The 18,483-nt window shown below is 47.3% G+C and overlaps 1 protein-coding gene across 1 annotated transcript in view; it reads right to left on the reverse strand.

Moving 5' to 3' along the window:
- Positions 1–9,811: 9,811 nt before the first annotated feature.
- Positions 9,812–18,483, reverse strand: part of NUGGC (nuclear GTPase, germinal center associated) — a gene marked incomplete at its 5' end in the record, with an annotated part of 41,183 nt that continues 32,511 nt past the window's right edge. Inside the window, 5 exons of the mRNA XM_081093487.1 lie at positions 9,812–10,046; positions 12,823–12,913; positions 15,378–15,514; positions 16,473–16,581; positions 17,813–17,951. Coding sequence (XP_080949613.1) covers positions 9,907–10,046; positions 12,823–12,913; positions 15,378–15,514; positions 16,473–16,581; positions 17,813–17,951 — 616 coding nt within the window. The 3' untranslated portion in view covers positions 9,812–9,906. The remainder of the gene's footprint in view (positions 10,047–12,822; positions 12,914–15,377; positions 15,515–16,472; positions 16,582–17,812; positions 17,952–18,483) is intronic.

Here is an 18,483-nt window from a genome sequence, read left to right on the forward strand (position 1 = left end):
TCTACTTTCGATGGCTCAGGGGCTGTCCACCTGCTCAGGGGCTGTCCACCTGCTCAGGTGCCTGAACGAAGTGCTTTAGGTTGCTCTGAGCTCACTGAGGTCAAGGTTCATGTGTTACATTCTTCTGTCCCTCCTCGCTCCACCCCCGAGCAGCTAGCCAGTGACAGGCCCAAAGCAAGTGGTACATCAACATTTACTGATTGTTGATCTGGGCAGTAGGCTTCAGAGACGCCTGGTGGAGAGAAGACTGGATTCCAAGCCAGGACACCCAGCCTTGCCTCCCAGCTCCACCCTCCCAAGAGTTGTGGGTATGAGCAAGTCACCGAACCTCTTTGCATCTTCACTTCCTCTTCTATATAACTGGGTTACTACCTCTTGGCCTTCCCATCTTAAGGGTTATTACAAGGGAAAGGAATGTTGAAAACTCAAAGCACTTTGCAAGTGCGAGCCATTGGTATTATTTGTCAGAGCTGACAGTCCCTGACAGATGGAGTATTAATCACAACGTGGTTCCTTCTCTACTGTCCAGCTGTTGACAGCTGGCACTGAGTCCGACACAGTGGGATCAGGAGCCTCCGCCTTGTGGAGTTCTCTGCTCTTCATCCATCATGGAATCTACCCAACCATCTGCTTCAGCTCCATGTGCTCAACTCATTTTCATTCATTCCCAGAAGGCATGGGAATGATGGATTACATGAGACAGCCCAGGTTGTCTGACACTGGTCCAGGGTTGTAGGCAGTAAAGGTGATGATCCCCCTCCCCACCCTGTGCACAGGCCAGAGACCCAAAAGCAGGGCTTGCCCGACCTTCTTCTATTGTCAAACTCACTGGCCCAAGGTACCCGAAGTGGGTCACCTGGTGAGGGGCTCCAAGGGGACTGCTCTTGGAGCTGAGATGATATAAATTTTGTTTGGGAGTTGGATGATGAAGTAATTTTAGTGTGAGGAATTCGTAACTGGTAGCCAAGCATGTTCATTCAAGTGAATCATAAGAAACTTCTCTAAACAAGGTGGGAATTTGAGCCAAAACTCAGAAGAGGAGATTTCATGGGATAAATGTAAAGCACACAGCAATGTTGGGAAAACTCATTTGCCCACATACAAGATATAGGATACTAGGATTTTCAGGGGCACATGAAAAAAAAACAAACCTAAAATTTTAGATGACTTTGAGGTTGATATAAGTCAGCAGGAGTTGGGAGAAATGGCTACTTCAAAACTTAGGCTACATTGCCTGGCTGGCATAGCTCAGTGGTTGAGCATTGATCCATGAGCCAGGAGGTCACGGTTCGATTCCTGATCAGGGTAGATGCCTGGGCTTCGGACTCAATCCCCAGTGTGGGGCATGTAGGAGGCAGCCAATCAATGGTTGTCTCTCATCATTGATGTTTCTATCTCTCTCTCCCTCTACCTTCCTCTCTGAAATCAATAAAAAAGATTTTTTTTTAAAGATTAAGTTACAGCTTAGAGTGTTCCATGGGAATGACTAGGGTGGTGAAGGGTCCAGAAACTAGCAGGAAAGAGAAGTGATTAGCCCAGAGCAGACAGCACCCAAGGGGACATGATTTCTGTAGATACATCAAGGGCTGTCATGGGAGCAGTGTTAGGTTATTTTTTAACTATCTGAGAGCGGGCAACTTCCGTTCAATAAATAGAAGCTCTTATTCCCAGTTGAGCTGTCGGGATCTGAATGTCCTGGCTGATGGCTTGATATTCCCCACATTCATTGTTTAACTAGAGCCTGGAAAATGTGTGCTGGGCAGAGGTATGCAGAGGTGTCTCCTGCATCAGGTGACTGGTTGGACACAATGACCTCAGATATCTCCTGCAAGTCTAAGAGAGCCTTTACATCAGAAATTTCTCCACCTTGATAAAAAAAAAAAATAGCTTACAACTGATTGCACTGCCTAGAATGTTTTGGCTGGGGGAAAGAAAGAACATTTCATGCATGCTTTTAATATTAAGAATGAAGAACTGGAAACATTATATTCAATAAATAAGTAATAGCAATAATAAAGCTATTTCAGCTACATACAATGCCAGAAAGAGAGAAAAGAAGAATTAAGGGGAAAAGGTGAAGAGAAATTGAGAAAGAATCATGGAGATAAAATAGAAAACAATAAATGAAAAAAGAGAGGGAGAGGAAAAGAAGAGGGAGAGAAGAGGAAGAGGAAGAAGAAGGGAAAGAATGAAGGAATCAGAGAATATAAAGTGATATAAAATTTTTATTTTTCTTCCTGAAGCATTGGATACATATCATGGCTAGTGCAGACTAGATTGTCTCTTTAAATTTAGATTTTATGTTTATCAAAGATATGCATATATTTTCATAATCTTTAAAAAGAATCATATAGTTCTACAAAGCTTGTTATGAAAGCAACAACTTCCTAATCTCTCGTACCCATATCCTAATTCCCATAGACACTCATTTTCAATATTTTAACAGTTACTTTTTATATTTATGTCCACATTTCTAAGTAATACGGTCATGTTGCTACTTCTTGACTTTTTTTCTTTTGTTTTATGCATTAGCCATTCCAACTATGGAGAAAAGAATTAACTTTATCTCCCACTTCATACACATTCCTCCCCAAATCCTCCTCCTACAGCTATATCATGCTTTTGCTTTGATCATTTTTCAGTTTGATTTATCATGACTATATAAATACTCTTCCCAGCCAAGCATGCAGTATGTTTTCTTCTACAACATTTTGTTTTCCATAGAGTTATTACTGGTCTTGTTTTTTTTGTTGTTGTTGTTGTTTGTGTAGTTTTTTTCTTTATTGCTAATTCTTTTCCAATATTCCCACCCCCGGCACCATTTGCATCCATCCCCTCTTGATATAGTCAAATACAACACATATTCTATCAATTTCTATTTCTGTAGACATCTCCCCCAGATTTTCTGATTTGCTTCATACTGGGTCAGTTGCTCTCTACATCTATTTCATGCAAATGATGTAGAGATTTTTCTTCTTCACCTTAATCCTGTCTTGGGCAGAAGCCTCTGCTTTCTGACTATCCTGCCTTTCTCTTTCTTAGCTCCCTTCCCTGTTTGGATGAAGCACATTAATGGTGGAATGCATTTATAAGACCTTACATGTCTTGAAATGTCTTTACTTTTACCTTCATCCTTAACTGATAGTTTGAGATGTTTCCCCTCCAAACTTTGAAGGCATTCTACCAGTGTCCCCTGGTTTCAATGTGATAAAGTCCCAAACCATTCTTATTTCTGACCTTTATATAGGACCGTCTTCTTGTCCTCTCTAGAATGGTTTGAATTTTTCTCTGTACCCACTGTTTCAAATTTTACAAAGATGAGTGTTGGTGTGAGTCAGTTTTTACGCATTATCCTAGGCCAGCAGTTCGCCAACCTGTGGGTCGCGACCCCTTTGGGGGTCGAACGACCCTTTCACGGGGGTCGCCTAAGACCATCAGAAAACACATATATAATTACATATTGTTTTTGTCATTAATCACTATGCTTTAATTATGTTCAATTTGTAACAATGAAAATATATCCTGCATATCAGATATTTACATTATGATTCATAACAGTAGCAAAATTACAGTTATGAAGTAGCAGCAAAAATAATTTTATGGTTAGGGGTCACCACAACATGAGAAACTGTATTAAAGGGTTGCGGCATTAGGAAGGTTGAGAACCACTGTCCTAGGCACTCAGAAGAACCTTCAATCTGGAATCTCAGGTTCTATAATTCTGGGAAACTTCCTTACATTATTTCCTTCTCTTTCTCCGCTCTCTTTTCTTTTCTCCAAACTCTTGTTATTCAGATGTTGGACTTCCCAGACAAATTCTCTAATTTTTCTAGCTTTTCTTTCCCAGCTTCTATCTTCTCAATTTTTTTTGTCCTACTTTTGGAGACATTTCCTTGAATTTATCTTTCAGACACTATTTTTAATTTTTAAAAAATGTTTGCTACTATTTTTTTTTTAATTTCCAGGATAAAATTCTTTAAAAAAATTTTCAGGATAGCACTTTCTTGTCTCATGGATGCAATATCTTCACATACCTTCCTAAAGTTACTAATAATATTTTTAAAAATATATTTTTATTGATTTCAGAGAAGAAGGGAGAGGGAGAGAGAGATAGAAACATCAATGATGAGAGAGAATCATTGATCGGCTGCCTTCTGCACAACCCCTACTGGGGATTGAACCTGCAACCCGGGTATGGGCCCTTGACCAGAATTGAACCTGGGACCCTTCAGTCCGTAGGCTGATGCTCTAGCTACTGAGCCAACCTGGCTAGGGCTAATAATAATATTTTAAAGATATTTTCTTCTCCCTGTAATTGTGTCTTTTTCCTCTAAGTTTCTGATAGTCTGTTTGTTTTGGTTTTTGTTTTTTATGGTAGAGAATTGTCTCTATAGTCTTGGTTATCTCTTCATGTTTAAGCGTGGAGGACTTGTCCTAACCAGTTTGGCTCAGTGGATAGAGCATCAGCCTGCAGACTCAAGGGTCCCAGGTTTGAGTCTGGTCAAGGGCATGTACCTTGGTTGCGGGCACATCCCCAGTAGGGAGTGTGCAGGAGGCAGCTGATCGATGTTTCTCTCTCATCGATGTTTCTAACTCTCTATCCCTCTCCCTTCCTGTCTGTAAAAAAATCAACAAAATATTTAAAAAAAAAAAAAAGAGTGGAGGACTAAAAAGCGATCTCAAAGCTCTGGGACATGGATGAGTCGTCAGCTTAGCTTCACTGGGTGGGGTTATCTGGATGGGTTGTTTTATTAGGAAACTCTGGTGTTTGTCTCTAAGATTTTTTTTCTTGTTGTATCATCTTCAGCCTCCTGTGTGGAGAGTCTAAGACAGACTGCCAGTGTCCTGGGAGCTGAAGGGGGAACGGGTGCCGGAAAGCGCTGTAGGTTGTGTGTCTCCTTCTCTGGACTGAGTGCGTTCAGCCATGCCCCAGCACGCACCGGCTCCCTGCCCTAAACATGCCACCGTGCGCCTCAGCGTGCAGACCGTGACCACTGGGAATTTCGCACATGTAGGAAACAGGCTCACGAACCTCATTGTCTTTCTCTGGAAGCTCTCCGAGGCCCTTGAATGAGTAGAGGGAAGCTGCTGAGGACCCAGACGAAAGGCAAATGGCCAGATCGCAGCCGGAGGTAGAGACTGAGCCAGGAAAACTACTCATGATCAATAGCAGCCGTTCTGCCTTGAAGTCTCCAGGTCCCCATGTGTCACGTCAAAGATGAAGCCAGCGTGCCAGTAGACACCATATCTATGTGGGCATTGTTGACTCCCCATTTGGTCACGTTCCTTGCTGCCCACTGCCACAGCAGATGGACAGGGAAAGCTCTTCCCCCTCATCTCCCTCCCCACTCCCCCTTCTTGGGGCCTGAAGTCCCAGCAGGTGCATCCTGGACCAGAGACTCTTCAAGATTCTGATGCTCTCTGACTGTGGGTTTGATCGAAGGGCCCCTCCTTTAGAAGCCATCATCCCAGGGAGCAAGGTCTGTTTTCTCGCCTTCTCCTTCGAGGGGTCCCCTCTCCAGCCTCCTCCCCTGAGTTTGGGCACACCCTGAGCCTGTTCCACCGCACAACTGGTCTTCAGGCCGGGTGGCATATCTCCAGAGGCCACAGGCACTTTGCCGAGGGGTGTAAGCCCAAGCATCCAGGTGCCGACGTGCCAAGCCCACACCCTCGGCCTCTCTGAGGCCTGGCAGCTTCTCGGGCTCCTCTGGTGTTGACATTCCAGGATTCAGTTTAGTACATTCAAGCATGCAGTCTCATATGACTAGCACAGCTTGGCCCACATTCAAACTCCGCGCAGTCACTCCCAAACGTTCCCTTCCAGGCACCAGGCCCTCTTGTGCCTCATCTGTTCTGATGGAAGGGGGAAGGGTACTTCTGTGGGAGTCAGGGGACCTGCCATTGGTGGGCAGTTGGAAGGAGATTGATCCCTCAAGCATACAGCAATTCTCTTAAAATTGCCAATGCGCTCTACATGGGAAGGAACTTTTGCAGGAACTCAACGTAGATGTAGAATAGAAAGGCGTGCCTGGTACCCCCAGGGCTGCTCCATTGTACAAATCCAGGGGGTGCCATTCACATGGTATTTGCTGGGAGTTGCACCCTGAGAGCTGCATTGCCCTGACACCGGCTGCTTCCTCCCTATGTTGTCATCCAGTCTCTGTGTCATTTGGGACACAGTGCTCTATCCCTCCGACAAACTTCAGGTTAGTCTCGTAGAATGCGAGAGCTGGAAGGGACCTTTGAGTACAGTGACAACATTATTGACCTCATTTTGGAGATGAGAAGGCTGTGGCCCGAAGAGCTGAAGTCACGGTGCAGGCATTCCCGGCCGAAGGGGCAGGACCTGTAGCCCGAGTCTTGATTTATCTTGACCTCTGCCCTCCAAAGAATGGTCCATTGATGCAAGGGCAGCATCTCCAGCCCCGACCCAGCCCTGCTGAATCGGAACCTTCCTTTCAGCAAGGCTTTCTGGTGACTGGCACGTGCACACGAAACTTCCCAGCACTGGCCTTCCCCACATCCAGAAAGAAACAATGGAGGCCTCTAAAGGCGCCCTTGTTCTCAGAATAACCGAGACTCCCTCCGCTCCGAAAGGAAAGGGATTGGTGATACTGTAAGGGCGGGAGGGGCAGTGCGGAGATGTGTGCATTTTCCGAATCTAGTCCAGGGATGGCGAACCTATGACACGCGTGTCAGAGGTGACACGCGAACTCATTTTTTTTGGTTGATTTTTCTTTGTTAAATGGCATTTAAATATATAAAATAAATATCAAAAATACAAATCTTTGTTTTACTATGGTTGCAAATATCAAAAAATTTCTATATGTGACACGGCACCAGAGTTAAGGTAGGGTTTTTCAGAATGCTGACACGCCGAGCTCAAAAGGTTCATCATCACTGATCTAGTCACTGGAGAAGCTCACCTCTCCAGGGAGATGGCCTTAAAAAGCACCGAACAGTCTAGTAAAAGAGTCTCAGAGGTAAAGAAATACATGCCCAAATACAACCCTTCATTGTCATCAATTACTGCTACCCACGGTTGGCGTGCCCATCTGGGCGTGAGCAGGAATGTTTAACTTGCCCTTGATTCTTTCTCTGACACAGGTAGATCCGTAGTTCCCATAATTCTACCAGGTTTTCTTCTCTTTTAAATATATGTTTATTGATTTCAGAGAGGAAGGGAGAGGGAGAGAGAGATAGAAACATCAATGGTGAGAGAGAATCATTGACTGGCTGCCTCCTGCATGCCCCACACTGGAATCGAGCCTGCAACCCAGGAATGTGCCCTGACCAGGAATGGAATCATGACCTCCTGTTTCATAGGTTGATGCTCAACCGCTGAACCATGCCAGTGAGGTCTACCAGGTTTTCAAAAACTTCTTTCTCCTACAGCTTTTGATTTGGGAGAGGTGGGGGAAGGAGAGAGGGAGAGAGAATATGAGAATCAATTGCCTTGGACTATGTCTCCCAGGCAGTAGTCATCAGCTTTCCTCCTACCAGCTATACCAGCCGTGGGCAAACTACGGCCCGTGGGCCGGATTCGGCCCGTTTGAAATGAATAAAACTATTGGAAAAAAAGACTGTACCCTTTTATGTAATGGTGTTTACTTTGAATTTATATTAGTTCACACAAACACTCCATCCATGCTTTTGTTCCGGCCCTCCGGTCCAGTTTAAGAACCGATTGTGGCCCTCGAGCCAAAAAGTTTGCCCACTCCTGAGCTATACACAGCTTTTTTTGTCTTCTAGCTAGAGGCAAAAGCTGCCTTTTCCTCCACATGATGCCAGAAGACAAACATCCTGGTCACATAATTGGCCCCCTTTCCAGCAGTAATATCCCATATGTTTCTTCCAAGGAGGAAATAACTGAAAGGACTTTCCTATAAACTATGCAGCAAGATTTTAAAATATTTGGAGCGGTTTTTTTCTTGGAGGGTATCTAGAACACGGTCTTATCCAGATTTCATGGATCATCATCAATTTTCTCTTTGTCCCTAATCAGATTAAACTGTGTGGTTGGGAAGAGGGGCGGGAGGCAATTGGATTATGACATAACTTAGACTGAAGACAAACTGGTGCAAATTCATACTGTCCTGGGTAATTCCTCTGGAATGGGGAGAAATGTGAAAGAAACGCATGAACCGCAGGTCAGTGGGTTGCACCGACTGCGCGTGGATTAATGCTTCCAGAGAAAGTGAGCGGTCTCTTCTCAATCGTCCCTGTGACATGGAGATGCTGATGTCGCTGTATTTTGATAATGACGCCTCATTTATCCGGCCGCGGCAGGTAAAGCAGTGCTTCGCAGACAACACATTCCCTTTTGTCATTAACATACTCACGTGTGTGTGTTTTTAATCTTTATTGTTGAAAGTATTACATATGTCCCCTTTCTCCCCCCATTGACCTCTTCTAGCCCATCTCCGCCCCTGGCCTTCACCACCCTATTCTCTGTGTCCATGGGTTATGCATATATGCATATGAGTTCTTTGGTTAATTTCTTCCCACCCACCTACCCAACACCCCCTTCCCTCTGAGACACACAAGGTTTTATTTTTGCAAGTTGGGCGGTGTGCCAGCTAAAATGATCATTTCTCTGCTTTCTGAAGTAGAGCTAATTGGCTAAAATGTAATAGTTTTAATGGATTAGAGCCACCATTTATGGCGATTGTCAGTAACTGTGAAGGGATTCACCTGAACCCAGTCTCTGATGGAGTTCCCTGCCTAACTCTAGCCAGTCCTCACTTCCCTGGAAGATGGGTCTGTTGTGAGTAGAAGCCGTGTTGGAGTCCATGGGAACACTGCATGAGACTCTTGCTCACGACGTTAACCTCCTAAAAAGCCTCCCATGTGCCCCTTGATTCTGCCCTGGGTGTTCCAGCATCTCCTTCCCTTCTGGCCTCAGTCCGCCCTGCTCTCCTGAATCCATGTTAGCGTCAGCCTGTGCCTCTTACCAGGGCTCAGACTCTACCCCAGCTCCTTCCCCATTTGTTCTGCTCTGCAGCACTGGGGCCCGCCCCGACAGACCACTCTGGGTTGCATTCTTCAGGCAGTTAACAAACAGCCCCCCTGCCAGTGCCAGCTCTTAGGAACCTTCTCTGCTTTGGCTGGAGTTAAGGGCTAGGGCTCCTGATAGCAACAGGGTAATTTCATTTGAGCAAAACAAAGATTTAGAGGAGAGAGCCATAAACCCAACAGGATGGTAGTCCACAGCCCTCATTTGGCCTCTGGGTTATGTAGAAGTGTGTTGCTTACTTTCCAACTATTTGGAGATCTTCCAGATTTCTTTCTGTTATTGATTTCTAATTTAATTTCATGGTGGTCAGAGAATAGACGCTGTACGATTTCAGCACTTGTATGATTATGAAGACTTGTCTTGTGGCTCAGGATATGGTCTGCCTCGGTAATGTTCCAAGTACACTAGCGATGGATTTGTACGTTGATGCTCTGCGGAGCGTTCTATCAATATTAGTTTATAAAGTTGGCTGGCATGTTGTTCCAGTCTTCTCGGCCCTTTCTGAGTTTCTCTACTTGTCCTATCCATTATCGAGAAGGGGTGTGGAAGTTTCCAAGTATAAATATGGAATTGGCTATTTCTCCTTTGGGTTCTATCAGCTTTTGCTTTGTGAATTTTGTGAAACTTTTTTTTTATTAGTAGCATAACTAGGATTGTCGTGTCCTCTTGATGAATGAACTGCTCTATCCATGCAATGGCTATGGAATCAAAAGGAAAGGAGGTTGCTCAGTCATCCACTTCTGCCACCAGTAACAATCTGTTGAGTTTTATAGTGTATTTAAAGCCCAAACAGTTGGGAGATGGTTTTTATTAGATTTTACAAAACAGAAGTAATTCTCATTATTTGGCTCCAGGGTTGTTTCTCATCCACTTGGTGCCAAGAATTAAATTTATGTTCTGGGGGGGCCAGCTTTGCTGGGGGACATTCTCAGGAGGAAGTCTTGCATGCCTCTCCGCAGCACTGCGTTCTCGGCAACCTCCCGCAGGCTCCTGTGCAGCTTTTCCATCTCCTTGTACTCACTTTTGACGTCTGCAGAGGAGCAGAAAGCCCACAGCGGCAGTTAGCGTCCTGTTCACAAACGTCCCCAGCAAACAGATCCCCTGAGAACCATGTTGTGACCTGAGTCACTGGCCCCAGCATGTGAGGGTCTGGGTTAAAGCTTGAAGATCAGATCGTCCAATAGGTTTGTTTTTCACCGATAACCTGACCAAACCCAGCGTTCTTGCTTCTACCGTCAGGCTCATCTCAGCATAGGGGCCACCGTCAAATAACAAATCCTACCCGGAAAACAGGCCTGGGCTGGCCCTGGGACTAGGACAGTGATGGCGAACCTATGACACGTGTGTCAGAGGTGACACGCGAACTCATTTTTTTTGGTTGAGTTTTCTCTCTTAAATGGCATTTAAATATATAAAATAAATATCAAAAATATAAATCTTTGTTTTACTATGGTTGCAAATATCAAAAAATTTCTACATGTGACACGGCACCAGAGTTAAGTTAGGGCTTTTCAAAATGCTGACACGCCGAGCTCAAAAGGTTCGCCATCACTGGCCTGGGGCCTCACAAGAGCTCAGCGGCAGGAGGTGCCGTGCCCACCGCATACTGAACGCCCCGAAGCCCTTCCCGGGCCTCCTCTCCTCCCGGCCTCGCCTGCAGCCGTCCCGATGCTAAGTGGACTGGCTCTCCTGTGCCGTGAACTTGTCTAGGCTGTGGTGCCCGTGTCTGTGGTCAAGCATGATGTGGGTGTTTCTGTGAGTGTGTTTTTGGATGAAATGTGCATTGAAACTGGTAGGCCTTGCGGAACGCAGGTTGCCCGCCTCATCTGATCACGGGAAGGCCCGACTGGAACAAAAGACCGGCCTCTCCGAGCAAGAGGGTATCCCCTGCTTTATTTCTCTCCAGGGCACTGTCACCCGTCCGCAAGCCCGCTATCTTGTTTATAGTTTGGATCATTGCCTGCCTTCTCCTCCCTGCCCCCCCCCCCCCCCCCCGCCCCTGGCTGTAAGCTCTGTCAGCAGAGATTTTTGTCTGTACTGCTCACGGCTGCATTCTCGACACCAGGACACGGCCCAGCACCGCGGTGGAGATGGTAGTCACCATGGAGTGAATGCACACTGCCCAGTCTAACCAGCCAGGCAGCATTCCGAGCCGGGCGTTCAGAGCTCTTCGGCAGCTGCCACAGCGCTCCCTGCATAGGGTATATTTGCTGCTGATGGCCAAGGAAAGGACATGGTCTTAAATTATGGCAGGAGCAATTTATGTCAAACTCAGAACATTTCAGTGTGTGAGGCCTGGGCAGCTGAAGAACTTTGGTGAGTAGGAGTTCTCACAGTTGGCCCCAGCTGGTGGCTGAGTTGGTTGGAGCATCATCCTGTACACCAAAAGGTTGTGGGTTCGGTTCCTGGCCAGGGCATATGCCTAGGTTGCAGGTTCGATCCCTGGTCGGGGTGTGTACAGGAGGCAACTGATCGATGTTTCTCACATCATTTTCCTTCTCTTTTCTTTTCTCTCTCTCTCTCTCTCTCTCTCTCTCTCTCTCTCTCTCTCTCTCATCAATAAGAAAAACATCTCCTTGGGTGAGGAATTTTTTAAAAAGGCACAGTTGGATGACTGTAACCTTAGAGCAGGTTTTTGTGAAGGCCTGGACAGAGGGTCATGAGAGAGTTCAATAAGCCACATGGCGAGGGTGCGGTGTCTCCTTCCTGAGAGAGCGTCCGGAGCGAGCAGGACGGGTGTTTAGCAGTAGCGGCTGTGGCTTTTACTTTGGAAATAGCTCTGGCCACTCTCCCCTGACACACTCAGTGACACACAGCGACGGCACCCGATGTCCTGTCTTTCCAGCAGGCACCCGTGCACATGGTTTCAAGCATGAAAGGCACAACATAGACAGATGGCAAAGTAAATCTCCCACCCTCCCTGCCCCCAGTTCCTTTCCTTGGAGGTCACCAGTGTGGCCAGTTTCTCGTGTATCCCGTGGAGATTTTTATGCAGGTACACAGGTGTTGCCTTTTTCTCTCTCACAAATGGCAACACACTACACACATTTTTCTTACTTTGCTTTTCCACTTTATAATGTATTATGGAGATCGCTTCATGCGGCTACTGTACATCAAGCTACTTAATTCTTTGTGACAATTGCACAGCCCTCCGCCGGTTGTGTACCAAGTTACCATAACCCAGCGGTTCTCAACCTGTGGGTCGCGACCCCTTTGGGGGTCGAACGATCCTTTCACAGGGGTCACCTAAGACCATCGGAAAACACATATATAATTACATATTGTTTTTGTGATTCATCACTATGCTTTCATGATGTTCAATTTGTAACAATGAAATTGGGGGTCACCGCAACATGAGGACCTGTACTAACGGGTCGCGGCGTTAGGAAGGTTGGGAACCGCTGCCATAACCAGTGCTCTGCTGATAGCTACTTCCCATTCTGATATCATAAGGTACGGATTGGAATGTGCCCCTTGCCAGCTATGGATCCTGGGGCACATTGTCTCATCTGCGTCTCTGTTCCTGCATCTGCGAAATGGAGCAATAACATCTGCCTCTGAGGGCGGATGTGAGGATTCGGTGAGATGCTGAGCACAAAGCCCAAGGCCCGTGCTGGGTCTCAGTGGGGATCCAGCAAAGGGTGGGGCAGTCATAGTTGTCTTCATCATCTCTGTTCCGTCCCCTGGAATTTCTTCCTAACTTAATTTATTTAAATCCAGGAAAGAGCCACCACACATGCAGGGGGGGTGGGGAGGGGGGTGTCTGCAAGATCATCACCCTTTATGCAAAGATTTTGTGTATTTACCTGCAAGCTCCTTGTAGAGACCATCCCCCTGGGATGAAGCAAGGGTCAGCATGGTGGCGATACTGCCCTTCACCTTCTCCGTGATTCCATGCTGCACAACAAAGGATGGTCCTTCTGTTAGGATGGCACAGCCCACGGGAAAGGGAATCTTAGGAAAGGGGTCCCACCCAACTCCCCAATCCGAGTGTGCAGACTGGGGCTGCCCAAGTCAAAGTCAGGTCCAAGGCGGGCCACCTTAGAGCGCACAGAATGGCTCGGGAGTCATCAGGGCAACATCTCTGTGGGGTCCCACCTGTCTCAGCACCTCCTTTCTAGCCTTTGCGAGGGGTTGTCCCTCCCTCTGGTGCTGACGGACTGAATCGGGAGCTAACGAGGCTGCATGGAAGTACGGGAGAGATCACAGCACCCGAAGCGACGGCAAAGAGGGAACATGCGCTCATCGTCCACCGTCCTACCACGCATTTAGTCACGGGGTGCGTGTTTATTGAGTACCTGCTTTGTGCGAGACACCAGCTGGCAATCCTGATTTTTCTTCCCAACTTTTGGATAAATATCTTCTTTGCTCCTCCCACTCCTTCTGTCATCTAAAACCTTGTTCTCTCTTCCAACCAGCTCTTGCCTCCCTTTGAAAAATACCCGATTCTCTCCTCTAGTTTTGAACCTGGATCTTCTGATTTCAAGTCTTATGCTTTTCTCTTCAACATACCGGGCCTAAAACCCCAAGCTCCAGCCTCAGCTCCAGCTCTGAGCCTTAGCTAGTAACTTGGGTGTCAGCTCCCTTGTCCGTAAGGTCAGGGAATGGGGATGCTCTGTGGTCTTGCCCTATTTCAACTTCCTACACTTAACCTCATTTAAGATACTTTTTTAAAAAAAATGCATTTTATTGATTTTTTACAGAGAGGAAGGGAGAGGGATAGAAAGTTAGAAACATCGATGAGAGAGAAACATCAATCAGCTGCCTCCTGCACACTCCCTACTGGGTATATGCCCGCAACCAAGGTACATGCCCTTGACCGGAATCGAACCTGGGACCCTTGAGTTCTCAGGCCGATGCTCTATCCACTGAGTCAACCCGGTTAGGGCTAAGATACATTTTTATATGATCAATGTACTAATCTTTTTTTTTTTAAGTGGAATTGTCTTCTTGGGCACCTGAAGGGCCGATTTCTATATACCCAATGAGGACTGGATGTTGTAGAGTTTGGCCAATTTCTGCATATGCTTGCAGACTGTGATAATATGTTAAATGACAGAAAGTAAATTGCTACTGGTAAACCAGAAACCCCTTAGCCTCTTCCAAGAGAAAGTTCGTGTTTTACAGTGTGGGTAAGTGTACTTTCCAGAACTGCAGTGGGGTAGAAGCAGGTTGGAGACGTTTTAGGAAGTCGGTTGGTCCAGAGATGGACCCATAGAGCAACTAGCCAGGCTGCTCAGGAGGTCAGGAGAGGGCCAGCGAAGCCTGGAGTCTGTAAAGGCAGGAGACTGTGGAAACTCACATGGCCAGGGGCCAACAGTGGCTTGGACTGAAACAAAGATTGTATATGACTTGCGGAGGGGGTGGCAGGCTGAGACCTAGAACTGAGACCAGACGGTCCACGTGGGCTTGACAGCAGCACTTAGGTTTGAGGAAACTGCCAGGAACTGACTTCCAAGTTAGACAGAAGCAAACCTAAATCTATGCTGGGCACTGTAAGTGGCTGATTGACATTTATTTATTGATGTTTTATGTAGATAAGACACTTCCCTCATTAAAAAAAAAATCTGTGTTGAGATTAAGCTATTGTTGGAGATGCTGGAGCCTGGTTCCCTGCTCCCAAATCCTACTTCTGAAACTTTGTAGCTATGTGGCCTGTGTTACATCTCCCTGCCTCAGTTTTCTTACCCACAAAATGGGAACAATAATAGTGCAGTCATCCCTCAGTATCACAGGGGATTGGTTCCAGGACCCCACCACAGACACCAAAATCTGAGGATGCTCGAGTCCCTCCTATGAAATGGTGCAGTGTTTGCATGTAGGCGACAGCAGGGCACATCCGCACATCACTCATTCACCCGGATTGGGTGTAATGCTTGGTGAATTCAAGTTTTGCTTTTTGGAACTTTTGGGGACTTTTTCCCGACTATTTTCAATCCGTGTGGAACGTGACACCTGCGGATATGGAGGACCGACTGTACCCACCTCACAGACTTGCTGGGGATGAAGCGGGCTAATGCATAGGAAAGACAGGATCCCATCTAGATACTGCAGTTCTGATCACTCACTAAAGGAGAAAGATGCAGGAGAAGGCTGGAGGGGCCGCATTTCCGAAGTCACAGCCCCGGAGAGGAGACTGACCCCATCACACGCTGGCAGTGAAGGGAGAATGCCCAGCGCCAGCTGGCCTCCTCTCCTGGCACCGTGGGCTTTGGTTGGACCCACTTTGCGGAAGACGTCTGACTCTACTTCGGCCCAAATGACCACCACTTCTCCCATCTCCTGTGCTGGCTTCCTCCCCCTCCCTCCCCCCAGAAGCCCCCCAGGGACTGGAATGCAGGCTGTGGGGTGGAATAAATACCTTCAGCTGCTGAAACTGGTGCTGCATCCTTTCTTGAGCCCTTTCAAACATGCCCTCAGCCACCTGCCGGTCCACCCCTCTTCTGATGACATCTTTCATCCTCTCACACGCTTTTTTGCCAGTGATCTGGGCTGCCTCTGGCAAAAATGATAGTCACAGTTACACCACAGCAAGGGCTTGTGCAGAAACCATTAGCATCAGCAATAAAGACAAGCAAAGAAACCATATATATACAGGTACATATGTACACACACACACACATATATAGATGCACACACATATATTTATGTAGGTAGTACCATTTTCTACACAGTGGAAATAGTTTAAAAGCATGATACAAAAATTAACACTCTCAATATTTAGATAGCTATCATTCAGAAAATCAAATGAGTGAATTAAGCAGAAGCTTACAAAATTCCAACCCCTGGCCTCCTCAAGAAAATAAGGGGCCACCAAAATGAGAAGAAGATATCAAGTAAGTTTACAAATACTTAAAAAAATAAGAATGAGAACTGGGTGATGGATTTTATATTTTAACTGGAGGCCCAGTGCACAAAATTTATGCACTGGTGTCCTTCAGCCCAGCCTGTGTCCTCTCGCAGTCCGGGAGCCCTCGGGGGATGTCTGACTGATGGCTTAGTGCTGTCTCGGAGGTGGGGGAGGCTCCTGCCACCACCGCTGCGCTTGCCAGCCTGTGAGCCTGGCTTCTGGCTGAGCAAGGCTCCCCCTGTGGGAGCGCACTGCATTGAGCATCTGTTCCCTGGTGGTCAGCGCACCTCATAGTGACCGGTCGTTCTGCTGTTCGGTCGATTTGCATATTAGCCTTTTATTAGGTAGGATTAGCTGCGACGTAGCACAGAGAGGAGAAGCCAAGGTGTGTAGGCAAAGGAAGGACAGAGGGGACTGGCAACAGATAAAAATGGTTCAAGAACTACCTCTCCCCACACCTTGCAATTGTTTGAATTGTTAGGACTTAGTTTGTAGACCAAGGGTGTTAGTGGGACGTAGGACTTAGGGGACTTTGAGGGGAGCCACGGGAAAGGATGCTGTACAGATAGAGGGAGGGAGCAGAACTGCCTCCCTCTGGAGCCCCACCTTCGTAGCAGGGCTTCAGGTCATTCTGAACAGAGCTGGTGAGCGACTCATAGATCCTCCTCTTCTTCCGGAGGATGTGGCCCTCCAGGCCCCCCAGGATGGCGCTTATCTGAGAACCCGCATGAACAAAAGGCCATTTGTGACAATTCCTCCAACAGAAATAGGTCAGGCATCCCTGCCCATAGTCACCATGTCCCTCTGCCTTGTGGTACAGGCGGCTCCCCACAGCTGGACTGTGTCCTCCCCATGTCCTCCCCACAGCTAGCCTGCGAGCCTCTCACAGGCAGAAACTGTGTCTTCAGCATCTTTACATCCCAAAGTGCTTCCCACGGTGCCTGGCACCTACAGACATCCCGTTAAATATTTGCTGAGTTGGGCTCTGGCACATGTGAGATGCTGAAACCGGACCTTTTGCGGGGGGACAGCGGGGGAGGAACAGGCTCTCTCTCTAGCGTTGCCATGGGATTTGGGCTGGGATGTGCTATGGACTGAATACGGTGTGCATGGCACCTCCTGCCACTGAGCTCTTGTGCCCCCTCTTCAATTCATATATTGAAATCCTACCCGCCAATGTGATGGCAGTAGGTGGTGGCCCTTTGGGAGGAAATGAGGTCATGAGGAGGGCGCTCTCCTGGTTGGGATTGCTCCCCTATAGAGGAGGCCCTAGAGCGCCCCCTCGCCCCTCTGCCATGTGGGGGTACGGAGAGAAGACCGCCGTCTCTGCACCAGGAAGCAGGTCCAACCAGATACCAAGTCTGCTTGCGCCTAGACCTGGACTTCCAGCGCCCAGAGCCGTGAGAAACGCATTTCTGTTGTTTGCAAGCCACCCAGTTTATAGTGTTTTGCGAGAGCAGCCCAGATGGACTCAGGCAGCCTTGGAGAATATGGGCCACAGGCAAAAGCCTTGAGTACTCAAAACTAGAAAACGATCTGCAAAAATATGACACTTTACGCTTCACTGCTTTGGATGATACTTCAAAATATTGGCAAAAATGATAGGAAGGTTACTGAAAGCATCACAACTGGATTCCAGTGTTTGTACATCTAAGGAGCCTTTGAAGATTCTTCCTGGAAACGGATCTACTGTACAACCTCGGCGTTTACCCTCGGTTGCAGGGGGAGGAAGCTGGCCTGGCGTCCTCCGCCTCCACGGCTGAGTCAGGACCGCTGCTCTCCCCCCACCCATCTCTGTTGTGTAGCTCACAGCTCCTGCTATGAGTTCCGCAGACCCCGGACACGGCAGGGGAACAAGTCCGGAGAGACAGGCAGGGTCCCAGAACCTGTGGGGAAGAAACCCACCACCCAACCTCATTCCTCTGTTCACAATCTATGGATCTTACCTCCTGGATCAGGAAACTTCTTTTGTAGCTATCATGTTTCCAGCCATTTCTTATCCCAATTTCCGTCATTTTCTCCTGGAGAGAGTGCTTAAAAGCATCTATGTGAGGCATCAAAGCTGAACCGGTGGGCATTCCAGTCCTACAGACGAAAGCAACGTAATATGTCAGAGGCGTCAGTGGCTATTGTGAGGCTAAAACAAAGAGGAAACCAGCTGGTATCCTTTTATTCCTTTGAAGAGAAGGAGGGCAAGAAAGGATTGTATCACATTCCTATCACATGTCGGGCCTTGTGCTGCACCAGGCCCTTGACAACGAAACCTACGAAATCAGTGCAATGATGCCCATTTTACAGGTTCAGAGGAGATTGCTGACGGGGTCAAGGCCACACAGCTAGTAAGTGGCGGAGCCAGGCTTTGGACACTGATCTGTTTAATCTCAACACTCAGGCTTTCCATTGCCCAGCTGTTTCCACTCGAAAGAATGGGACTTGAACTATCCCTGAGGAGACAGGTAAGATTTAGGAAAATGACAAGAAGGAGGGCTTTTTCACCATATGCACAAGATAGTGAAGGAAGCGTCAGCACATCCCAGGAATAAGAAGCAGCAGGTGTAGAAGAGAGGGCGTCGGCTTGAAATCCTAGCTCTTCACTTAGGAGCTGGGCGGATCTCAG

This window comes from Myotis nattereri (genome assembly GCF_964212035.1).
Source record: "Myotis nattereri genome assembly, chromosome: 5".
Taxonomy (NCBI): Eukaryota; Metazoa; Chordata; class Mammalia; order Chiroptera; family Vespertilionidae; genus Myotis; species Myotis nattereri.